The 26,605-nt window shown below is 39.6% G+C and overlaps 1 protein-coding gene and 1 long non-coding RNA gene across 4 annotated transcripts in view; one reads left to right on the top strand and one right to left on the bottom strand.

The window, feature by feature from the left end:
• Nucleotides 1-26,605, top strand: part of LOC111079865 (hemicentin-1) — a 131,606-nt gene that overhangs the window by 60,808 nt on the left and 44,193 nt on the right. For all 3 annotated transcript variants that reach the window (XM_022375191.2, XM_022375205.2, XM_022375198.2), the window contains exon 3: nucleotides 8,143-8,365. In XM_022375191.2, the coding sequence (XP_022230883.2) occupies nucleotides 8,143-8,365 (223 nt within the window). The remainder of the gene's footprint in view (nucleotides 1-8,142; nucleotides 8,366-26,605) is intronic.
• The window catches only part of LOC121404722, a 71,766-nt gene continuing 50,271 nt past the window's right edge, over nucleotides 5,111-26,605 (bottom strand). The window contains exon 4 of the long non-coding RNA XR_005968158.1: nucleotides 5,111-5,161. This is a non-coding gene — a long non-coding RNA (uncharacterized LOC121404722). The remainder of the gene's footprint in view (nucleotides 5,162-26,605) is intronic.

Below are 26,605 nucleotides of genomic sequence, written 5' to 3'. Positions count from 1 at the left end.
ACTTCTTAGCAACCATGGAGCTGCTATGCATAATCCCTGCATCATCCATAATCCCTTCAAGTGCATCCTTTGGCTTATAATGCATGGAACCCCATTTGCCTGCTGCTGCTGCTGCTGCTGCTGCTGATGTAATTGGTCTTATAGCAAACCACACAGATGCCAGAGAGCCAGAGACCCATCCTTCCGTTCTGTTCCTCTCCAGCGACAGACCATCGCTTAGTCATCAGTTGGCAGATGGAGTTGGAGCAGGAGCAGCAGCAGCAGCAGGAGATGCTGCCACATACGCATTCGCATTCGCATCCGCATCCATATCGTTGTCGTTGTCCTTTGTCGGCTAAGCAAATACTTGGGGGCTCTTCTCTCGCAATGCAATGCAATGCAACGCAACGCAACGTTTGCAGTTAATTTGCAAAATGTGAAACACAGTGGCAGGGAAAATGAGTTCATAATGAGTTCATATAAAATCCTTTATCAAGGGAAGATATCCAACATACAATATTATTAAATTTTCGTGTTTGTCTTTCGATTGAGTGGCGATTACTGCTGCAAGGCAGAAAGCAGCTCGTTTTCCTTCGATTCTGATGCTGTGTATCGCTGCTGCTGCTGCTGCTGCTGCTTCTTTATGTGCCGCAAATATTTGTCACCGAAGATATTGAGGCATGAGGCATGAGCATGAGGCATGAGCATAAGAGATTATTGAGTATCTGCTGTTTGGTTTTGGAAGAAGCTCATCTCTGTCCAGGAGTCTGCATCCTTGCATCCATTCTGCCCCATTTATCCATCCATTTGCTGTAGCAGCAGTTGCAGCATCCTGTTAAGCGTATAAACTGCCATATGTTTGCCACAAATACTTGTATTCGTACTCGTAGAGCCGCACATGCAACATATCCGTGTGTGTGTACCAGTGTTCCCCATTCACAAAGGCGAGCGCTCCCTCTCCCTCTCTCTCTCTCTCTTGCAAGTCGCTGCTTTGTGCCTGGCCCTAAGAGCCCCACTAAAGACTTATGGCATTAGAAAGGACACACCAACAGCAGCAGCAGCACAAGCAGCAGCAGCACAAGCAGCAGCAGCAAACAGCAACAGCAGCAGAGGCAGGCAACATAAGGAGGCAGCGGAGGCAACAACGACAACCGCAACAACTTAGCGCATGTCAGCAGCACATTACACGGAGCACAGACCTTTGCCAGGATATACGACTATGACCCAGTGCTGTGGTCAGGAAATTCGTATTTGAAATGGGGGTTTTCCCAGGGAGTTTTGTAGAATGATTTTAAGAGGCCTGCAGATTTTGTTTTAGCTCTAAAACGGTAGAACGCAGAAATCCAATTCAGATTACATTCTACTTCATTTAGCAATCTCCTGGCCAATACCTTTTTTACAATCCCCTCTTGGACTACAGCTCTGGCTGTGAACTCTGGACTCTACACACCGAACATGCATCATAGCCAGGCGCCATGGAGTTGATTTTTAGCCAGCAATTGCTATTGTTGTAATTGTTATGAGTAAAAATTACAAACTAGAGAACGATGCAGGAGACGCCACAAAACTGTAGACGAAGGAGCCACGCATGGCAGAGAGAGGAGGGACGGTTGGGGTGGGGTGGGGGGCAAGCAACTTCCAGCAACTCCGGAGGTTAAAAAGTAATATCTTTGGCAACAACAATGGCAAAGGGCGAGAGACTACATATTATATTTATGCCACTCTGCCACACACACACACACACACACACACACACAACAAAAACAACAAAATACACACACACAACAACAAATAACACACAACAACAAATAACACACACAACAAGAAACACACACACACACAATGTCTGATGTCTGTTCGCTGTTGTTAAAAGCAGAAATTCACATTAAGCTGAAAGAAAAGCGAACAAGAAAAAGGAAAAGGAAAAACCAGCAAAGACGAAGCTTGTGATACACTACAAAATAAAATAAAATAAAAAAATAAAAATAATGTTCCATAAACTAAATGAATACATAATTGTGCCTTAAATTGTAGCTTTTTATTGAGTCCTGTAAGGACTTGCAAAGGCATATACCAAGCAAAAGCCATTGAAGTGTAGATCACAAATTTTCTATAGGCACGTGCCCGTAAACACAGATATTTGATTTTACACTATGTACAAATTCCTAAAATAAAAATTTTAAATTTCAAATTATGTATTTTAGAATTTATTTAATCTATTTATTTTATTTTACTTTATTTAATTTTATTTAATTTTTAATGGAAAACTTATTTTTGTGTGTTAAATTTTTTTATTATTTTATTTATTTTATTAAAACAATTGAAAATTTCATTTTAGATTCAATTTTGTTCTATAATTTGCATGTGCCAAATAGACATCAGATTAGTTCAGAAAAGTCTCCTTGTATGGCGACTGCTTTCACCGAATCTTTCCATAGCATCTCTCTGATAGTTTTTTGTTGTTGTGTGTATTTTCATATTTCTATGACTGAACGAGCTTCCTTTGTAGCCTAATCATAATACCCTCTCGAAATTTATAACAACTGGACGCTCTCTGGCATTATCAGGGGCGGGGATGGGGCTTAAAGGGGCTACTGAAGCAGGGGACTTTGAGGGACTGCTGTCTCAACAAGGGCAAGCCACAAGTAAACGAGCCGATCAGCTTGTTTTAAGTAGAAAATACACACACACACACAAACACATATTAGTTGCATGGCTGGGCATAACAAAAAACATCATCCTGTCTGTCCTCATCCTGTGTGTGTTGTGTGTGTTGTGTGTTTCGCTGCTTTTGTAGCTTCATTCTTTATCTTTCTTCTGCTTGTTATACGCCCCTCGCCTCGTTGTTGTCGCTGAGCGCTGTAGCATGAAATCTTTTTAAAAAAACTACACAGACACACACACACACATTCAGAAACACACACACTCTGACACCAACACGGCAAAACAATGCCCAAAAATGCCATAATTCTTGGCCGTACGCTACGCACAAAAGTATGCCACACTTTATATGAAATAAATAATTACAAACAAGTCAAGCAGAAGACAACACCAACGCCCACACAGCAAGGATGTGATGTGGAAATGTTGGCAGCAAAGGGAGGAGTAGAAGTGAGAGTAGCAGTAGGAGTAGCAGTAGGAGTAGGAGTAGCAGTAGGAAGAGCGGAAGTGGTTGCAAGCGAGTTGTTTGCTCCAAAGTAAAATTCTAGTGCAAAGTGCATTACACTGTGGTTTGTCAAACACTGTGGGAAGGGAAAGAAACATTGGCAATATTATTAAAGAGAAACGTTGCCAACAAATAGCGGAATAATATAATAAAACGGAAAATAATTAGCGTAAAGATTTACAAAAAAAAAAAAAAATCTCTTTTATTGCAATTTCTGTAGAAAATTCATCACGTAATCAACTCCCTGTACATTTCAAAGCATTCCAACTTCGTTGCCGGGAAACCTATTCCCTTACCCTTTCAATTTGCCTTGGTAGCCGTTTTTGTTGTGTGTTATGAAGATGACATGACGCGTCGTCGACCTCTAACAAACACAGCCTCTCCAGCCTCACTCCACTCTCTAGCCACAGCCTCTCCAGCCAGTCTCCACTCTCTGGCCACAGCCTCTCCAATTCCTTCGACTAGACGACTCTTACGCAAAAACCTCAGCCACAAAAAAATAACTAAAAATGAAACAAAACTTTTCCAAAAAAAAGAAGAAGAAAAAAAATATATGAATGCAAGTTGAGTGAAAAAGTTTTGTGTTTTTTAAACATTTGCTCGTGTATTTGTTTTTTGTTTTTAGTGTTTTTTTTTTTGCATATTTTTTGTGGCAGAAGCATCTTTGAAGCAAAGGACCTCAACGAACTCTGTTACTCTTTGGGGCTGCTGCTTTTGGCTTCTCCTGTTTCATCATCTTTTTCCTGACTTCTCTCATCCACTGCCAACTGCCAACTGTTTCTGCATTTCTATTGCCAAGTTTTCAGCCTTTTTTCTCCCCCCTAGAAAAATGTTTCCCAGTGAGATCTCTCTCTCTCTCGCTGTGTGTGAGTGCACTTGCATTTATGAATGTTTAAGCAATTTTGCGAGTAGATGAAGTTTTTTTGGTGAAACAATTGAAAAATCCATAGAGACGCAGAGCAAAACTTTGGCTGTTCTCTGCTCTCTCTCTCTCTCTCTCAAACTCTAATGATGGCTAATTATTACAAAATACACTCGACAGACTCACATGAACAGGCAGGCCCGGCCGGCCAGGCTGCAGCAGGCTCTGTGTAGCTCTGTGCTGACCGACCCGACCCTGAGGGTTAATTTTCTGGAACGACAGTAAAAACTTTTGTATGCAAACAAAGTTAATTTACATTTTAAAATCCATCAGATTGCAAAAGCTTGTTTAAATAATTGCAAAAATGCATTTACCCCCACGGCTGACATAAGAAAAACTTTAGCATAAAAATAAACCAAAAATAAAAAAATACAACTGTTTTTCTTTCGACTTGCACATGGTAATTTTCCCCTCTTAGCTCTTGATTCTGAAATCAACTTAAATAAAGCAAATGAAATCCTATATGTATGCTCTATATATGCATCCCATATTGCAGCATGCATATGGCCGCATGCTGCATTTTGTATGCACAAAAAAGAAAAGGTTTCGGACCCCCGTGGGGTACTCCATTCATAATTATTTGCATGTAAAATAGCTAGCATGTAAATCGGCAGCCAAAGCAAATGTTTAACATGCTTTTTCTCCTATTTTCTCGCTGTTGATTTTGCACTGATCGAACTGCACGGGGTATTTTCGCCTCTAAATGTTTGGATTTGGTTTTGCCCGAAAAAAAAATTCCCTTTGATTAGCTGGCTCAGCTGGCAGGCAAGGAATTTCAATGGAAAAGATAGCTTTGTACAGTTCACCTTTGTGGATTAGCTTGTGATTATTAGCATTGATACCATATTATATTCTGTAAAATACGCGACGTCTCTTTGGCTAATGAAAGTGTTGAAATTTCAAAAGAATTTGCATGCTATGCAACATAAAAAGATTTTAAAAAAATAGCTTACCAATTGCCACTCCACCTGTGATTGTGACTGCAGAGCTAAAGCCGGTGGGAATTTTGTTATGGTGCTGAATGATTGGTAGTTTTTTTTTATCTTAGTCCATATATTTAAATACTTTTCAGTCGGCAAACATCGTTGAACGCTCTAGAAAATCACAAGAAAAAATACCTTTAAAAAATCAATATTCATATTCATGTAAATTAATTTTATAATATGTTTCTTCCCAAAATTTTGCTTTCGATTTTCTGCTGTCCTTCCTAGAATTTCTTAAAGAGCAGAAAAAGGTACAAAAAAAAAAAAAAAGAGCAAAAACAATTTGATATCAGATGGCAATTTGCTTTAGAAAAAAAGAACCCTCCACGAACCGACAGGAAAAATGTACCGAGTGGTTATATTTTGTATATTTATAGATTTCTATTTTAATGTTAGTGCTTTAAATGAAGCATGCAAAAAAGTTACATGACTTTTACGATTGATTTCGCTTTAAATATCACATCAGAATACGCGATACATAAATTAAATTATCTTTTAATTTCATTAGTTTTTACTTCTTTGCTTTCGCATTATTCTCGCATTTCTCGCAGCAAAAACAGCCATGAATCAAATATACCCCTTGCAAAAACAAGAGAAAAAAACAAATTCCCAACAAAAAAAAATGACAAGTATTTAAAGGGAAAAATACGAAACTTTAAGTAAACAAATGGGCGGCTTTTTTTCATCTTATTCTTCAATGTTTTTTCGGTGAGGAATAATTCAATTTCTCTTTTTTTTTATGCGAATGAACAGCAATTGTTAATTACAATAACAGTGCCCAAAAGTTTATCCATGATGGGGTTCTACAATGCAGCATATACAAAAAAAAATATATAGGAGCTTCTCTGGGACATGCGAAGTGGAACGACAATTAGATACCCGGTGGTCAGTTTCCATCAGAAGAGACTATAAAATACTTGTAAAAAATTCCATGTCAATTTGAATCCCACAAAAATATAAACAGTCCTGAAAGGACTTACTTATCGGTGCGAAGAAAGTGACAACAACAAAAACACACAGTCAATAAAATACACCATTAATTATATTGATTACGGGGTATTTTTAAAATAAAAGGTAGATACTGCATACATTTTAAGGGTGGGGGGTGGTGTGCTGGCCAGTGCACAGCAGCAATTGAAAATGCAGCCGCAGAGTGCATTGAGCTGTTTGTGTTTTATATACAATATTCTGCTGGTGCTGGTGCTGCTGCTGTTGCTGTTGCTGCTGCCAACCAAAAATCTCAACACAATATAGTTGTTGCTCTTCATTTGTTTCGTTTTTTGCGTACATGAAATACTATATAGATAGGAAAAGTAAAATCAAAAATAAAAAAAAAAAAAAGTGTTACGTGGCGTAACAATAAAGAGAGAGCTAGTGAAAAATATCCCCAAAATATATACATGTATGTATGTAGATGTATAGCGTATATGGGTAGAATGTGGCACATAAAAAACAGATTTGCGCTGAACAAAATACATGAAAATTGAAGCAGCGAAGTACGCAAGCCATAGGAATGAATAGTAGAATGGGAAAAAAGAGGGAAAAAGCAGAGGGAGAAGTGGTATTAAAACCAGAAAATATACACGTAAAAAACTCTGCAAATTTTTGCTGGCAGACAAATTAAAACTAAGCGCTGGATGTGCAAACAAGCTACCAAAAAGGCTGCCACTCGACCCAATGGCTGGCTGGCTGGCTGGCTGGGCTGCTGGTCTCCACTCCACTCGACCATTTGCTCCATTTAGCTGTATACACACACACACACACGCACATACACGTACAAGGGACTAACGGGTACTTGGCAACTAAACTGCGTGCTTAGTTTTATTTGACCAGTGCTGCTCCAACTGTAAAGCGAAGCACACACACACTGCGAATACCGAATACCTTATACCCTGAAATGTACCTTAAAATTATTGCTTAAAAAAAATATTCTTTTTTTCCTGCACAATTGCAAACTTTTCCCCCTTTGCATTGCCAAAATCTCAGCAACATCATCATACCCATCTCTCGCCTTAAAGGGTATCTCAAATTGGTATAACCAGCAAACAACAAATTTTGATTGGAATTGTTTTCCGTGACGGAAACTCTCATTTCTCCAATATTTCACCAGCAATTAAGGCGAAATTCATGGCATACTTTTGAGCGGAGAATTGAATTTAATGCATCACCAAAATCATCTCTCGCTCTCACTCAATTGGTTTCATAATAATAAAAAACTCTTTTAAGATTGCCATTGCATTTCCTTTTGGCAGAAAAGAGCGGAAAAGTAAACCAATTTGATTTCAATTATTTCCGCAGCGATTGCAATAGTTTTTATTTTGGAAATGTTGAAACTATTGCAAAATATAAAACATTTAGGGGGGGGGGTTACTAATTTAAGTATTTATGTTGCAAGTTTGGGCGTAAATATTTGGGCAAAAAAATGGAATGGCAAAAAAAAGGAATGCTAAAAAAAAAAACAAAAATTATTGACGGTTGGAGGAGTTCTTGTATAATTATCCCAATAAATGTAGCCTGCCTTTAGGGTGTGAAAGAAAATTATCTTGGAATTTAAGTGCTTTATTTGAGTTCTTTTTTTATAGAAATTTACTTATACTCTTTGTGGGGTTCCAAGGCTATAAATCTATTGCAGGATATATATATTGTACAACTTTTGATTTTCTCTATTTACATGCCAACAAAATGCATCTAAAATTTAGCAGAAACGCTTTTCGAGAACAACAATCACCAATTTGGTGGCCAGTTTGGATTCATTTCGCTTGCACCACACTCTACTGCCATGTTATGGAATGGGTTTTCCGTGGCATGTGAATTATTCATTTTTGTGGTATAGATTTACAATTTCTACATCTTTTTTTTTGGGTGTGTGTGTGTTTGTATTCGCTTTGACTGGTATTGATTTTCATTCTCGTATGCAATGCTGCAAAAATGCTACGAAAATAAATCAAATCAGTTTAGGAAAATCGCTGTGCATGTGGAAGAGAAGACAATTCGTATTTCTGTATTAATTAAATGTGTCGCCAGTTAAAATATATATTTCTGTATCTCTCTCTCTCTCTCTCTCTCTCTGTCTCTGTGTGTGTTTATTGCAGGCAAACTTTGGCTTTGGATTGGCCTGCTGATTGGAGTGGTGCAACAGATCAGAGGGGATGATTCGCTGGATACACGTGAAGGCGTCGATCTGGTGCTCAAGTGCCGTTTCACCGAGCATTACGATTCGACTGACTTCACCTTCTACTGGGCCCGTTGGACATGTTGTCCCACATTGTTCGAGAACGTGGCCATTGGCGATGTGCAGCTCAATTCGAATTATCGGTAAGTGCATGGATGTCCCCCACGCCCTTTTCCATGTCCCCTGTGCGCCACCCCACAGCAATGTCCTTTCGAACGGATGGACGGGACTGGACTGGACTGAACTGTGTGTGTTCAATGGACTGATAAATCACAGACGGCCTCATAAATTCAACGCTGATGGCTGTCAGACGACATGGACGGAAGAACGGGTTAAGGCAACCAGCCAGGACATTTATTTAATTGCCTGCCTGACATCGACACTCAACAGAGCCGAGGAGCCCGTAGGCCTTTGCCTCCTCCTCCTCCTCCTCCTACCACTCACATATTCATTGATAAAAAGATGAAAGATGCGCGGCATCCACCAAGTCGTCATTCGTCTCTTTCTCACTCGCGTGTTGTGCCTGGCGATGCGTTGCGATTCGATGCGTTCAACTGTTAAATTTATTAAAATTGCCAGCGACAATGTCGTCAACGCAATGTCATCGATGGGGCATTGTACATCATTAAATGTTCATCTGGCATGGGCGATAATTCATTAGCCCTGAACCCTGCAGCGTTGCCAAGAGGGATCGCCAGCACCCATCAAGCACAGCTGTTGGCCAAGAATTTTCTATGCCACACAAAAATAGAAAATTATTGCTCAAAAAAAGGGGCGAAAAATATGGTTTGGTTTTTTCGTGTGAATCTTGCTAATGAGGAAAGTCTGTCGGAATTGTTAAATCAATAAACACAGATTAGCGAAATATTTTAGGCGAGCGGCGAGCGGCGCGCGTCATGCAACAGCGTACCTCAGTCGGGTGTGTTTTTTTTTTTTGGAACTGCCATTTTTAAGCACCAAATTTCTGGATACAGCCCATTGTACGCTTTATTGGTAACACATTGCGTATACGCAACGTTCGCTGCTTAAAGAAAAAAAATAAAAATAAATAAAAGCAAAGGGAAACACTTCTAGAACTCTTCGGATAATATGCGTTGAATATTCCTCTCTGGCTGGCAAGGCAGGCAGGCAGGCAGCATATTTATTTATTAATCATAATAATCATTTTCCACAACATTTTGAGCGTGAATAAGCAACAACAACAACAACGAAAGAGAGGGAAAAAACAACAACAACAACGAAACAGAGGGAGAAAAGAACAGCAACAACAACAGAGAAAAAGCAAAGAAAAGTACACAAAAACAACAGCAAAAATTAAGAGGGGAACCAGTGGGGGCAAAGTCTGGCAAAGAGTAGGCGGGGAGTAAAAATCATTCAATGCGGCGTATGCTGCAAATCGTTTGGAAAATTTTGAACAAGGGCCACGCGCTATTCAAAATACATGCCACACACACAAAGGCAAGGCCTAGAGAGGAGGAGAGGCCGACGCAGCAGCAGCGGCCTAGAGACAGACAAAACCACCAGACGACAAGCGTAATAAATAAATGATCTATAAACAGCAATGGAATATATAGTAGGTATATATATAATATATATATATATATATATATATTCATGTACTGCATATATCACGTGGGCTAAGTGGGAGCAGAAAATACAACAAGAATTATTATTACAAAATGCTGCTAATCGCGCGTTAAACAATTTCCTTGATTTATGTGTGTGCAACAGCGAGAAAACAAACCATGGGGCTAATGGCCCAAGGCAAACAGCAGCAGCTGAAAATGGAGTGGGGGTTGAGGTTGAATGGGCGAGTTAAGGAAGGGTGTGATGGCATTTCAATTTCGAGCCAAATTTCATTCAAGCTTCAAGAAAATTTCAAAGAAATATTTAAATTTCAAAAAGAAAATAATGAAAATTATAAATAAATAATTAAAATTATAAATAAATAATTAAAATTATAAATTATAAATAAATAATTAAAATTATAAATTATAAATAAATAATTAAAATATGGAATATAAATTTTGATGCGCCTGAATATTCCTTTTCCAAAGAAATAATCTATCTACAAAATATAACTTTGAAAGGGTTTTTTAACAACATATTTTCAACGTTTTTTAAATTTTTTTATAAATAAAAAACAAACTTAAATTTTAAAATTATTTATTTCCGGATGAAAAATGTGTATTAATGTTTGTTGGTGTGTAAAGCATCAAGTTATTTCTGGAAATAAATGTAATGCACATATCCTCTTAGTTGCTCTACTTTTCTTAGCTCTTCTGTTCTATTTCCTACATTTCTTAGATTTCTTGCTACTGCTCATACCTCTTTTATTTTTTTGAGATTTCTTGCCACTTTTCGTACTACCTGCCAGAGGTTCAATTAAAGTCTTGCTAACATTTTCTGCTCCTTTGCCTTTAAGGCATTTCGTATTTCGTTGTTCTAGACAAAAGTACCACCCACCCACCTGCCTGCCCTAACTAGCCATTAGTCTCAGGCAGCAGGCAGCAGGCAGCAGGCAGTAGCCACTCTAAACTCTGAACAGCAGCAAAATAAAAAGAAAAAGGAAAGAATTTCCCCAGTCAAGTTGTAGATTGTTAAAAGGCCAACCAGAGATTTTTTCCCCGTTTCTTTTTTTAGCCCCCTTTATTTTTTAGAGAGCCCCATACATTTAGTCATTGACAGGAGGAGTCGGCGTAGAGACTCACAAAAGGCAATTGTGATCCTTAAAAGGCGTGACCGGGCCGGCCCAGCAGCCAGCCAGCAGCCAGCAGCAGGCACCAGGCCCCAGGATACGGTGTAAAAAATCTGTACAACATTTTTTTTATTGTGCACAAAAGGGTTTGCCTCTGTTTTGCATTGACATCGAAACAAAAGGCTAATTGGAATGTTAGACAAAAGAAAATGGCTAGTGGAATATCACATGGAACTAGTCTTTATACGATATCAAAAACCATCTCTGGGGGCTATCCACGCTCGCTCACTCTCTCACTCTCTCTATCTCTCTCTCTCTGCCTATTTTGTTTGAATTTGAATGCTCTTTTCGAGCAGGGTATATTGATAGTGCCATGTAAATATTTTTGAGCCTAAAAGTACTTTAAAAATTAAGAATTTTCCAAGAAATTCGAAGAATTTTCTAACTTGAAATTTATTTTTCAATCGTCAAGGGTATCCCCCCTTCTTCGTTGCTTCTCAAAAGCCACCCTTTGCCAGAAAATTGTTCTAATTTTTTTATGAAAAAAAAAACTGCTTGTTAAGTCAGGCAGAAGAAGGGAGAACCAGAAACAGCAGCAGCAGGCAACAGTAAAAAAAAAGAAGAAAAAAAAGATAAATTGTTTTTTAAATGAATTCAATAAAGCGTGTGTGTGCCACAAACAAAATACAGAAATATATAGAAAATACAGGACTACAAAACAGGATAACAAATAAAAAGAAGTGACTCTCTTTTGGTGGCAGAGGCAGCGGCAGGGGCAGGGGCAGGGGCTAGGGCTTATTTGCATTTCAATTTGCATAAGTGTAGGCAGAGATATTTCCATATATCTCTGATAGATGTCGCGACTGGGGGGGCGGCACGGGCAACCATTTCGGGCATCCAATTGGAAACAACACACGTGTTGCCATTTCCACAGCAGGAGCCTCTTTTCCGGCCAAAGAGTCAGCCCATTTGATCTATATATTTTGATGTATGTCTGTCTGCTGGCAAGGTAAAGGTTAAATGTTTACCCGCAGCCTAAAATGGTAGAAGTGCAGAAAGCAGCCTCTTGGGGGAGGCTTTGGGCATCCATTCCCATTGATAACAACAGGCGGCGTTTTGCATAAATAGCTGAAATTATGGCGCCTGTACAATCCATCACCATCCATGTATATGGTAACATAAGGATTTGAGAGAAAGGATCAAATGAATCTTCCTTCGAAGCAGAAAGCAGCAAAAAAAAAAAAATGGTGACCCCTAAAACCATGCTAGAGGACCAGCTGGTGCTGGTGACCCCCACCAAGCCCAGGACAGAAGCAGGGCACATGTTTCTGGTGACCTCGATCAATCGTTGACTTATTTTATAACTCCCTTAAAAGGAAAGTTGCCTTTTAAACTCATTTTTTCGTCTTAAAATGTAATCAAAACTCCTTCAATTTTATTCGCTAAAAAAATCATCTTCAATAGGTATCGAAATACGAGCATAAATGCTATATCCGCTTAACTCTCATGGTATCTCCTTCGATTAAGGTATTGCCATTTAACTGCCTCTTAAAGTCAGCAAAAATCCAATAAAACTCGTAAAACAAAAAGATCAAAAACTCGAAATCATTTAAGCCATTTCCCCGCCCCCATTCCTTCCTACGGCTTTCTGCTACAGCTTGCAATAACTCCCATGAGAGACCTGCCATGCCATGAAAAATTTTTTTTGTACGATAGGAAGAACCACAACAAAGAGGCAAAAAAAAAAAAAAAAGGCGGCAGCAAATCAAAATTAAAAATCGATAGACAACATGAGTTTCATATTAAATTTTCTTTTAACACAATTGAAAAATGCCCCGCCTCTCGTTCTCGCCACTCGTTCTCGTCCTGATGCTGGCGGATGCTTTTCCTGCTTTTTGCTCTATCTGCTCAGTGAAAAGCAAATTTTGTTGTTGATTGTTTCGTTCACTCCAGCGGGTTTCCTGGTCGAAATGTTTGTGGCACTTAAACAACACAAAATTCCAATATCATTCAACAAACAGGCATCGTCAGAGCAGACATACAAAATGGGTGATGCGGGTGGGGCGAGTGGGTGGCCTGGACTTGTTAAGGTCATCAAAATGACAAAACTCGAGCGGGGGCGGAGGCGAAAAAGCAAAGCAGATAAGAGCCATGTATCGGACGGACATTGGTCAGAGCTTGTATGGTGTACACAACCATCCATCCATCACTCATTCACTTATTCATTGGAATCATTCATTCAGCGTGTTTGTAGCAAGGCCTACTCGATACGTGATGGAACGTTGCCATTTTGAAGGCTGATTGATTCCATCCACAAATAGAAATTAGCTGCTCAAGTGCTTTTTGGGTGTAAGGAGTGACTTTTACAATTGCGTACAGGGCAAAGGGTGTGGGGTATCCTTTTCCAGCTTCCATCTTAGGGCTATTTTCAATCATTTTTTGAAGGAAAAGAAATTTTAAATTCCACTCAATACAAAATATGTCCCACGAGGATTCATTTGAGGGATTTTTGAGGCTCCAAGCGTACCTATTGGAACAGCTTCAGTTCCTTTAGCAGGATACTCTTATTTTTCGCGCCACTGATTAAGCAAAGTAATTTTTTGATCGCAGCAATGGAGCACCGAGAGTTCCACTGAATATATTCCGTGTGTGTGCCTGACTGTGCTGCTCCCATCTGTTCTTAGATTATTTCTCCTGCCCCCCAAATCAAATACTTTCCCTTTAAGACTTATTTAAGGGCCCTTTAAATTGTGTAAGCCAGCAAATGACAAAGGAGAGGAGAAAAGTACCATTTAAAGTGAATTATTCATAAAGTTTTTAAATGGAAAGATGGAGGAGTGGTGTGGTTTGGTGTGGAAGAGGCGTCTCGGGCCAACTGCTTCCTGTGTGTCATGGCCATGGCTCCTGCTGTCGCTCCACCACCTCCTCTCCCTTTCTCTGTCTCTCTTACGGCCTTCTGCGGTTATTGCGGGCGAAGAATGGCGGCCGGAAGTACACGTTGACAAGTCGCACTTCGTACAGCGGACAACTTCCGGTGGCGGCTTTCGCCATTCGGTGGTTTTGCCTTTGCCTCCAAGCAGCAAAGCAGAGCAGAGCAGCCGACAGCAGGCAGCAGACTAAGAGCGAGCTGCTTTATGAACTTCATATGACCGACCCGACACGGGTGGTCGTCGGACACCTCTACGTAACTCAGGAGGCAGCAGAACCCCTGGTGCCGCGTTTTCTACACCTCTTACACTCCCCCACATCGCGTTCCGCCACCACCTCCTGCATTCCAGCGTATTTGCATAGAGGGTCAACCAAACGCGCGTGTAACCAAAACCAAAGGCAGCCAAAGGAGCGACGCAACGTGCCTAAGATTGTTGTTGTTGTTTCTCATGCTGTTCTCATGCTGTTGGTACCCAGTGAATTGTTGCGGGGGCGAACAAATATATGCTTGGTATTCGTACATTAAAGGGAGTAAAGTAAAGTGCGCTAAAATCCAAAAATAATAATAATATAATATAGAAAAAAAATAATAATAATATAATATATAAAAAAATAATAATAATATGAGTAAAAATATATGCACATAAAATATAATTATATCAGCATTGTTAACTCTAAAGCTGTAATCAGAAATTTTTTAGATATTTCACTCTGATTTTTGTGTGCTTTACAATAAAGAGACTCTCGTATTATCTGACCTAAATTTGCCCGAAATCATCACTTTCGGATGATGGATAATAATAATAATTTTCATGTGACAAACACTTAAAAATTTCAGTCTGCAAAAATCGTTTAGCATGGCAATTTATGGGCGTATGAGGACCAAAGACAATACATAATCTTTGGCTAGGAAATGTAAAATAAAATAAAGGTTCCCAGGAATGGAATAAATCAAACGGTTAATCAATATTTTCTACAATGAAAACACTCCTTATAGGAAAAACAAGTTAAGCAAAATTATGAAAATAATCTGCAATTTCGGTATATTTTTCGAGCATCAAAAAGAGCTCTCGTTTCAAGAATTTTCCTTTAGATATTTTCCCCTAAAAAAAAGGCCAAAAAGGTATATTTTTAGTCGTAATATCCATTTATAGCACCCCAGATTGTTATGCCCCACGCGTGTGTGTCCATGTGTCCATGTGTGCGTGTGTGTGTGTGTGCCTTTGCGGTTACATATGCATGTGTATATGTCTGCGGGCTTAAGCTAACTTTAAATTACGCTTAGCGACTGAAATTAATTTACGCAACGCCACCAGCAGCAGCAGCAGCAGAACAACAATACCCAGGGCCCCCAATGCACTATGGGAACTTTGACCACTTTTTCTGGCCAAAACTCATTTTTCGAAAGTAGTTAAAATAATATATTTGTTGACCTGATATATCCGAATAACATTGATCTTTAATGTTATGCAAAAAAAAAGTTAACAGCGCGCGCCACTGTTAAATTAACAGCTGTTAAAGTCAGCTGTTTGCTATCGATAGGCCAATGTTGGTGGAAACACTTGTTTTTTCGTCTTATAAAAAGTGCTAAAAAGTTATAAATTCATTAATTTAATTGATTTCTTTACAATGGGTTCGATTCAGACAGGTATGTAATATATGTTTATGTGTTTGAACTGTTAAAATTGTGCTCATAATTATGTTTAATGACTCATTTTTTAACAAGTCTAAATTTGTGACAAAAATGTGTCTTTGAAGAGGCGTACAAAAAAAGTGACGTCTCTTGGAAGCATAGGACTTAATGCATCTTGTAGAAAATTCAATTCTTGTTCAAATGTTCATAGTGGTAATCCGCGACTCGTCGCGTCTTCTTTGCAATATTAACTTTTAGACAAAAACATAGGACTGCAGCAACATTTGAAACGGTTAAATGTGATTTTTGGAGGGTTGGTCAACCAATTTTAGTTGAGTCATTTCTCGATCGATTTTTATGAACAATGCTTTGATCGACGCTTAATTGATACATCTACACACAAAAAATATAAGAGCAAAGGATACGATTTGTTTTCGACTTTTCTTGCGTTTTTAAAGTCAAAATTTTGAAAAAAGTTCTGAGCAAAACCGATCAATTTTGCATTGGAAAACTTAATATTTTCCAGACGGTAAGCTGAAGCTACAAGGTGCTCAGGTCTGCTTTATAGATGCATTTATCAGCTTTTCAGAATGTCAAAGTTCATTGCAACCATATGTAAGATACTTAAGTAATGTGCAAAATAAAAGAAAAAAGCATCACAAAAAATACCAAGAAAAGTTCGATTTTGTCGAGTAGTGATATTGACCGATATCCCTGGTTGTCAATGACTGCTACAGTGCTCAAAATCTTAGTGAATTCAAGCGATATAAAAGAAAACAAGATTCTACCTGTGGGATATTTTGCAGAAGAGAGTGCCAAGTTTCGAAATAAAATTTATAAAATTTTAGATTTAAAATGAGGCCGAAAAGAAACTTTCACGGACGTGTTCCACACTTCCGATACTATTATCTCATCGATTAACCTTGAAAGGAGCATAAAAAAGCAAAAATAATCTCATTCCAACTGAGGTGTTCGGTCTTTTACAAAGCGAGTTCATTCGTTCAGGCAGAGATCCACTGGAGCAGATTAGTTTCGATGAGCTGGCTGAAGATCAATTCGAATTCTCGTGGATGATGGGGCTCAAAAACAAACTCCATGAGGATTAACAAAAGGTGTGAAAGGAAACCTATTATTTACAATCAATTTGTGTTTCTTTCATATTTCAGGTCTTCTGATTAAAATTTTTGTGAAAAAGATACCAGAAATAATAATTTTCATTTTTTTTAAATTGTTTTTAAGGCGTGCCACGCCCTCTTGAATAAAATAAGATGTTCTCAACATGTTCCCAAAATTTTTGTTTTTTTACTTTTTGAGCAAAAAAATAAAAATGAGATTTCTTTATAAAAAAAAGAGTTGCCACGCCCATTTTTTCAAAATACCTTCATTTTTCTATTATAAACTCATATCAAAAAACTAAACCAAAAAATATTGTTTCGTTTGGAAGTTATTAATTATTGCCACAAAAAGTGGTCAAAGTTCCCATAGTGCAATGGCAAGTGGCAAGAACCACACACACACACACATGCACACGCACGCACCAGAGGTGGCTTCTGGTTATGTGCCACATGGCGCGGCACTAAGCCTCTTGTGTGTTTGGTGGGGGTGGGGCCGGAAGGGGTTTTGGTTTGTCCATTGCATTTCGTGGGGCCAAATCTGTAAAATCTGTGGAGGATCTCTGCGGTGTGGTGTGTCGTAGGTCGTAAAGTCATTTAATGCGCCCCGACAGAGTGGACAAGGGGAAGGGTCATTAAATGCGTTTGGGTTTTTGATTTTTAAAACGTTTTTGATTGATTTATGGTCGAGTTGAAAGGTTATTGGGTTGTAAATTGTGATTGAAGGAGGGTTTGTGGGGTTTGGTCTAAAAAACGACAAAAAGGTCATGCTCTGCGTGGCAATGAAACGAATGACGTAAGCGTGAATACTGCTGGGATCATTGCTTAGTCAGACAAGAGCAGACACCCCCCCAGGTGCTAAAATTTGCTTTGAATATTTTGTGGTAAATGGCAGAGCGGGGGGGAACTATATTTAATTAATTTTCTAATGGAAGCGAAACCTTTTATAACAAACAAAAATATAATATATATCTTGAGCAAACAATTACCAAATTTTAATTGCTATTTTCCATTTATTTAAAGCAATTAAAACCTTGGAAATACTTGAGTTTCCACACACATACACACATACATATAGCATGTCCCAGCAACTATTTAATGTACTTGATTTTCCCTAGAGCGTCCCGAGAGTCTCCTAATAGTGCCTGCCTGCCTGGCTGCCGTCTAAGCTTTTGGCAAATGTTTTCCTGCACATTACGCATACGCCCCGCAGTGCATTCGTGTTTCGTGGCAAGGCATTTTTCGGGTGTGGGTGGGGTGGCGGTGGCATGAAAATGTCGCGCGCGTTCTTCTGAGTGTTGGGGTGTTAAGGGTTGGTGGTGGTGGGCAAAAGTTGATGTTGCTAAATTTGTTGTTTATTATTTGCTTGCTGTTATTGTTGGCTGTCGAGACTGTCGCGCGTACAACGACAATGATGTCCCGCCAAAGGCAGAAGCAGTGGCAGTGACAGTAGCAGTGGCAGTAGCAGTGACAGTAGCAGTGCCAGTGGCAGTAGCATCCTTTGGGCTCCACATCCTTCCTGATGTTTTACCCACCAATTCCCCCTCTGTCACTCTCTTTCTCTATCTTTTTTGGGGAATGTTTCGACGTAAGTGATTTGGAGACACCTGCTTAACATGTTGCAAGGTAGACGAAAGACACATTTCTTCCCTCTTCCCCTCTGCCTCTCTGCTTCCTTTTGTGTCGACATTTATTAAGCTCGTTGTTGCTGTTGTTGCTGCTGAGATGTTACTCCTGTTGTTGTTGTTGTTGTTGTTGTTGCTGCTGTTTGTGTTGCTTCTGTGTGTGTGTTTTGTGGCTGCCGTAATACTGTTTTAGATGGCTGATGGGTGACAACTCCCCAAAGGGAAGCCATTAACAGCCTTTTTGGTGTGCACCAAAAAAAGCAAAAAAGAAAAGGAAGCCACTGTGTGTCTTGTCTTCATCTTCTTCCTCCTCCATAAACTTTGTCGCGTCCTGCCGTGGCAGCAACTAACATAAATTTTATGTAATAATTTTTCTAATCAGATAATGAATATGCGGCGTCGCATTATCAAGCGAATACTCTTCGTTTGGGGGCAGGTATTGCGATATTTTTAAGTTGTTTGCAAATGAACAGAGAAGTATGTAAAGTATATAGCTGATTTCTTAAATTAAATTATATTTAATTTTAAATTTTATTTAATTTTAAATTTGTTTTAATTTTAAATTTTATTTTATTTTAAATTTAATTTAATTTTAAATTTAATTTTATTTTAAATTTAATTTTATTTTAAATTTAATTTAATTTTAAATTTAATTTAATTTTAAATTTGATTTTATTTTAAATTAAATTTAATTTTAAATTTGATTTAATTTAATTTAAAATGAAACTAAAAATTAAATTATAATTTAGAACTCATACAAATAATTTAATTTCTTATTTCAGTTATTCAAATTATTATAATTTGTATAGCTCCAATCGAAATCCAAACAAGTTTTCCTGGCTTACTTTTTCCTTTGCTCTCTATATGAATATTGCCATAAAAATCTATAATTTCTTTCTTAGTTTATTTTTTAAATATATTTTTTAAATGCCACAAAATGGCTTTCGTGCTTCAACTTTGTTGCTGGTTGCCTGCGCTGCCGCTGCTGGCTGCTGTTTCCTTCTGCTGTTTGTCATTCGCCGTTAAAATCAATTTACGACAAAATAAACACACGCACTGTCCTGAAATGCCGGCAAGGGAGAGTCCCTACCCTCCTACTCCCTCCCTCCCCTGTCTCACTCTCTTTTCAAGCTGCCACCCGATTCTATCATACAGCTGCCTCCTCTTCTCTGTTTGCATTGCTACTGCTGCTGCTGCTGCCGTTGTTTGTTTGTTTCCTGTTTGACGCTGCTGCTGCTGCTGCTGTCACAAGCACCAGGAGAGCACCCAGAAAACCCGCGTAGAACTCTCCAAAAAAATTGAGGAATCACTACCCAAAAGTCTGGCAATGTCGCCTTTAATGTAGAAATATTTTTCCCCCCCTCGCACAGTGCTGCTGCTGCTGCTGTTTGTTGTTTGACAGACAATGAAGAAGGTTCCTGGGGGGGGGCGGGGATTTTTCATGGGCGAAAAAAAGCTTATCGAAAATTGGCTTAAGGATGTGCGTGTGTGCGCACGTGTGTGTGTGTGTGTGTTTGGGCCTACAAAAATTTAATGGGCAGCTGACCCAACGCTCCTCCCCACCCCCCGCTTATCCACTCCATGTGGGCTGTGTTCCGGGGCTTTTTTAATGTCCAAGCGAAAAACTTTAAGTCCCGGCGAAGAGCATAGTTTATGGCCAAAGTTTATGATGGGTAAAGCTCATTAAGTGCGAGAATATCACAGAGTAACATCTCCATAGAGTCTCCATAGAGTCTCCATGCACGGCACAGCATGGGAGTGGGCAGAGGAGTGGCCTCTCTATAGAGTTTTGCACGGAAGCATAACAGAGTGGCAGGCAGAGGGCGAGCAGTGTATCCTGTGGATGTGTGTCCCTCATTAATATGTTGCCGCGCAGGGATTTAGGATTTTTATCAAAGCAGCAGCAGCAGGGGGAGCTGCTTGGTTACAAATTACACCAGATTGAAACTGTCCATTAAAGGTTAAAGGAAAAATGCACACAAAAAATGTGCAGGAAAAACTAAAATTAAAATAGTTTTGCATTAAATAAAAGTGCATATTTAAATGCAGCATTTAGTTGGAATTTAATTAAAGGAAGTGCAGCATTTCTGGGGCATAATTAAAGCACAACAAAATCACGTACTAGACATGGAAAGAAATTTAACATTTAAAATTCATTTTCTGGCAATGAAAAAAAAACTCTTGCAAATTTATACACAAAAAATCTTTTAGCAATTAATTCAAATTTAAACTGAAATCTGCTTTGATTAAGAAAATCCTCAATAATAAAGTAAACTTCATCCGACACCCAAATTAAGGAGACGTGCCCGCCCCATTCCCTCTCAGTTCTCTTGCCAAATGGCCAAAGAATAAAAATTAAAATTTGATGTAAACAGACCAAAGAGAGAGCGAGCGAGAGAGAGAGTTTGAGGCTTCCGTGAACCCACTGGAACTCTGCCATCGAATACCACAGACTCGTCTCATCTTTTTCGCCAGACCCCCAGACCGCCAGACCTCAGACCCCGACAGACAGACAGCTTAAGTCGTAACGTAATTTTCGAGGGGAATATTTGAGCTTTTGCGCTGCCGCAGCAATTAAAAATTCAACGCGAAAAATCAACAAGGGGCAAAAATCTGTTGGCATTTATCCGCCCAGGTATATAGCAGGTATAGCAGGTAACCGGTAACTGGTAACCTGTTACCAATCAATGGGTCTTCAACCCGGGGATCAAATGGGGCTGGCTGGCTCCTCGTCCTCGTCTCTTGCTCTGGGGGTTGCCACAGGCTGCTGAAGGCTGCTGCTCTGAGGGTTGCGCTCCTTCGCTCCTTTGCTTCTGAGTTGATGAGCATGCCGTGCCGCAGGTGTGCAAAAATGTTGAGAAGTTCCTGTCCTCTCTTCCCACCGTCGGAGTATCGTACCGGGGTATCCTCATCAACAAAATAACAATGAATGCGGTGTTGGGGTTGGCTTAGCCTTGAGGGCTTCTCTCACACTCTCTGGTGGCTGGCAGCTGTTACCCGTGGCAACCTTCTACCCGTGGGGGCACACAGTAGAGCAGGGCCGACATTATTGCTCCCGCGAGGCCCCCAAAAGCAAAACAAAAAAAATAAATACATAGTTTCGCCCCCGCCTCGAATCCCATGCCCCCCAAAAATATTCTATGGGCCTTGTGCCAAGGGTTAAGGGGATGACAACGCTTGTCGATGATGACTATGATGTGGGGCAGTGGCAGTGGCAGGGGAATAGGCATGGGAATGACGATGATGATGATGATGATGATTAGAAGGAACGGCCTCCAAGGGGGCCAAGCGCCAGCTCCTGCACCCACCCACGCAGCAGCAGTTGGGTCTCCTTGGCCATTGCCTTAATTACGTGGAGATAAGAAACGCAAATATAAATATAGCAGCAACGCCTCAGAGTTTGGTGTGCGTGTGGGTACAGTGAAGATTCGTGGTGGAATAAAAAAGGCAAAGAATGGAGAGCCATACACCGAGAAATAATTACACACAAATTTAATCCATTTCTATAATTTGCATATTGGAACACACAGAAGTTTAATTTAATGTTATTTAATTTAATTTAATGTTATTTAATTTATAGCCCAACATTTTGAGCAAGTAATTTAAATTGAAAATTATTCATTTAAAATTTATAGACATGAAATTCATATTAATTTATGAAGCATACTAAAATTATGGAATGGAAATTTATAGAAATAAAATTAATAGAAATTAAATTTATAGAAATTAAAATTATAGAAATAAAATTAATGGAAATTAAATTTATAGATATTAAATTTATAGAATTTTGTGGGGCCCATACTAAATGATTTATTCGATCACCCTATGGGAAATAGTAAAAAAAAACTGCAATATACTTCCATAAATCTGAAAATTTTCATTAATGCAAAAATTTAATGGGGCAGACACAGTGAAATTTTCAGAAATTATTTACATTATGTATCGTCATTTTTTAATTGAAACTTAAACTTTTACGATATTTGCACAGGATTTTTATGCGGAATAAAATTATTCTAACTGAGGGATGGAGAGGGGAAGAGTCTGAGAAACAGTGAGAGTGAGAGGGAGAATGAGATATCTATGTCTCAGATAAGATATCGATCGAGAGAGTCGTTCCTTGTTTTTTTTTTCGAGTGAATTCTACATTCTACATTTTATATTGAGAGTCTCTCATTTCCATTCCCAAAGGTGTCCCGCCAAGTCAGAGCCCACTGTAAACACCCTGAGAGAAAGACACTGAGAGTAAGCCACTGAAGATGGGCAGAGGGGTAGAGGGTGGGTTGGACTGCTGGCCGTTTGTTCTTTTGGTAGGTGGAGCCGTGGCGGGGCGGGGCGGGCCGTGGGGGGGCCACAACTCAAAGTGGAAGTTTGAGCGCAACAGCTGCGCTCACTAAACGCTCCGGCATAAACATAAAAAGTCTATGAAACTGTCATAAAGCAGGCAATAGAACTCAACGACCAACGAGGGGGGGGTGCTGTGTGCTGCCCGGGCTCCGGGTTCAACTTGCCACGCCTTCACCGCCCAACGGGTGGCCTTGTCAGTGGCCTAAAACTCATTTGTAAGGCGTTGCGTTTGGCTCATAAAAAATAAAGCACGAAACGAAAAAGTGAGCGGGGCGGGCAAAATCGGCAGCAAAAGAAATTAGACTGGCAGCAGATTCGGTTTTTGGCCATTAGAGCTTTGGTGGGGGGGGGGGAAAAGAAAACTCTACCGAAAGTAGCAGGGGAACTTGGCCCAACTGTCATCTAGGGGCCAGGCCAGGCGCCTCGTGACTGAAAGCTGGCTTTAAAAATTTGTTGAAGAGAGCGAGAGAGAGAGAGAGAGAGAGAGAACACAAGAAGATTCTAGGAGAACACAACACTCCACAGTGTATGGCAAATGTATTTTCTGTGGTCGACAAAGTACAAAAAATTATCTAACAACATCAAGGGAGCCCTAGAAAGGAAAGGAAAGCGGGGCGGGCGTGTATTTTGTTCGGGGTGGGTGGGGGCTAAGGACTTAGAGCAGAAGCTTAGCCATTTCATTTTTAGCCCCTCTGTTGTCTATATATGTGTGTGTATTGCAGAGGGAGTATGGGGTTGTGTGTGTGTGTTACAAAAAGATTATGTGCTTATAATGGGGTCCGCAAGTTTTTGGACCAAAAGCAAATCTCTACAAAATTGGCTTTTGAGCGCACATAAAACGTGTAAAGCGAAAGAGGCTGCTGCTGCTGCTGCTACTGCTGCATGCCCCCAACCAAAGCGAGCATGAGCATTACACTGTCAAGCTGGATTGGGAGATAGGATATGAGGTCTAGGCCAAACAAAACCCACCACACACAGAGCCAAACAACCGGCGACTCTGGCTCTGGCAAAACTGTAAACAAAAGGCCCATAAATTAAACCAGAAACGAAGCGAAATATACTCCATTGAGTGGCGAGGGGGGTGGGTAGGGATTTCCCCTCCCCCACATGTGTGTTTATGCTTTGGGTGGCGGGGGTGTGTCGTAAAACGCAACATAATGAAACATTATAGAAATCATAAAAATCAACATCATATTTATGCATAAAAAACAGCAAACGCAAAGCCAAAAGCAACAGCAACAAAAACATCTGAGAGGCAGACAAAAGCCAAAAATTGCTGCAGCAAAAAGCAAAATATGCAAAATAAATTGAGAGAAGGGGAGAGAAAGGAGAAAAGAAAGCAAGACAACATAAAACAAGAGGGAACATGGTGGAGAATATGGAAAGAATATGGAGTGATGGTGCAACGACGAGGGAATGCTCTTTGGGGGAATGGGAGTGAAAGAGGAGATTAACGGCAATAAATGATTGAAAGATTTTAACAGAGTTCTCCATTGCTCGGAGAGTCTCAGCTTTTTCCTTTCTTTTTTTCCACCCTTCATGAAGTACATAAAATACCGATACGAAATATCGTCAGCCGTCGCTTTCCACTTGTTCAGCTGGTAGAGAGAATGTAGAGTCCTCTCTACCTCTCTACACTCTACCTGTAGAGAGTCCAATACCAAAAAAAAAAAAGAAGAGAATTGTTTACTTTGTCTATCGCTGCAAATAATTATCAGACACCATTTTGCAGTCTCAGTCTCTTCGCCTTTGACTTTCGCTTTCACTTCTGATTGGCTGGGATCAGCTGCGTTGCTTGCCAGGTGCTAAGTCGATGTGCAAGCACACACACAATCACATTTCTGAGCTTAACCTTAGTAGGTTTTTCTTTGCTTTAAGTAATATTTTTTATTCCTATAAGCATTACCTTATCTGCAATTTTTAGTTTGTGTTTCGTGGCAGTCCAAGTGAAATGTTAAACGGAAAACAATCTCCGACTATTGTGAATGTATTTTTTGTATTTTAAATTCAAAATTGGTGTGGGATTTGCGGTTGGCGTTTGCATGTCGAGCTTTGTGCTTTCATAAAACCCCTCAAATTATGCGGGTACGAGTGGGCAGAATTAATGTTCGATATAAAATTTGGATACTGCTGATTGGCTATGGAATTGGCTGATGGGAAGTGACGGCGTTGGTTATGCTGCCGCGCACTCGATCCGAGTGAACGCCACAGATCCTGCTCTGCAACAAGGTGAATGAGTTCAATGCAAAGCACGTCCTTGCCATCCGCTTTGTGTGCGTTTTCTGGAACCCTGGAATGTGTGCCGTTGCATGGGCGAGGATATTTTGTGGAGCAATGTAAGTAGCATCCTGTAGCAGTAGAATCTGTTGCAGCATTGCAGCATTTTATGACTGTCTTGCCGAATGAGGAGTAGGAGCCCGTAGAGTGGCCAGTGTCTCCATATAATAATTTTCTACAGCAATCATAGCACCCTTTCGCCGCTGACAACAAACCTCTGCCCATACGGCATATACCCCGTTCGAGAAATAAAGTGCACCCAAAAATTATGCTAAGTAATGCAAAGTGTCCCCACAAACACAAAAGATCTGCTGTGTGTGTCTGTCTGTCTGTGTTTGTGTGTGTTCAGGGCATGTTCCTCATACTCATGGCCATGCTCGGTCGTAAATAAGCTGCGCGGCTGAATATTAACAGGAGTTCAAGGATAGCACAAACACAGAGGGAGGGGAAAACCAACCCAATCCTGCCCCCTTCCAGATGGCAAAGAGAAAGCCCCCTACTGGTGGGAGGCCAACGCGCGGGAGAGACCCATAAATTATGTCGCTGGTACTCACTTTGCGTTCTGGTTGCAATTTCCTACTAGGCCTTTTCCATGCCACAAATTATAACTATAAAGGAAGGAAGAAGGCAGGACACTCTTTCGCCCTGTTGCAAAAGTACTTGCCTCTTGTTGTAAGTGGGATTCAAATGGGGGATTTTGCATCGCTGACCAAAACTCTGATTCATATTAGCATTTATTTCTCACTGCCATTTTGATGGCGAGGCAAGAAATTAAAATATTTCACTTTGATTTCAGCTAAGCATCAATATCAATACTTAAAAAAATAGAACATATTAAATATTATATAAATATAAATAAGTTAATAAATAAATAATAATAAAAAATATAAATATTAAATAATAAATAATTAAATATATTTCATTTAAATATAAAAATATTTAATTTATATATAAATATTATTTAATTTATATATAAACATATTTAATTTAAATATAAAAATATTTAATTTAAATATATTTAAATATGGAAATTTATTTAGATCAATTTTTTCATATAAAATCATTTAAAATATAAATTTAAGTGAGACTACTTTCATTATACAATGTCCAATTTCGTTGCATATACATATTCTAGTATTCATTTTTAAATTAAAGTGTCATCTTTTTCTCTCTGTGTGTATATAGAATTTTTCCAGTTCCATCGTAGATTTCCCACCCACTTACTGAAACCCCAACAATAAACCAAAAGAGATTTAACACTTCAACATTGCAACCCTGTGAGCCACGAGCATGCATATATCATTCACATAGACTTGGATACCTTTTGGCTACACCAAGCAAAAAAAAAAAAAATATAAAAAAAAACACACAAAAAACCATAGCTCAAAAAGTGCCAAAAGCGAATCCAAGCCGCAAGCACAGAGTTGCAGCTGCTACCGCACCGATAGAAAGAAAGAAAAAAAAAACCACCCACCAAAAAATTGCAGCCCACTTGTACCCACTGTGAACCCCGCCCCCGCCCCCACCCGCACTCTGCAGCTGTCAGTGGTTTGACTTTTGCTTAACGCTTTTGCCCCTGCAGCAGCAAATAGAGGATCCTCCTCTGCTGCTGCTCCTCCTGCTGCTGCTGCTGCTGCTGCTTCTCCCGCAAGTTATGATTTATGCACATTGCTCTCTGTGAAATCTATTGAGAAATCAGTGACAGTCGAGAAATATACGAGAGAGAGATGGAGAGAGAGGGTAGCACTCGGACAGCAGCAAATGGC

Source organism: Drosophila obscura, unplaced genomic scaffold (assembly GCF_018151105.1).
Source record: "Drosophila obscura isolate BZ-5 IFL unplaced genomic scaffold, ASM1815110v1 contig_37, whole genome shotgun sequence".
NCBI classification, from domain to species: Eukaryota; Metazoa; Arthropoda; class Insecta; order Diptera; family Drosophilidae; genus Drosophila; species Drosophila obscura.
This window is presented reverse-complemented; position numbering and strand designations above follow the sequence as displayed.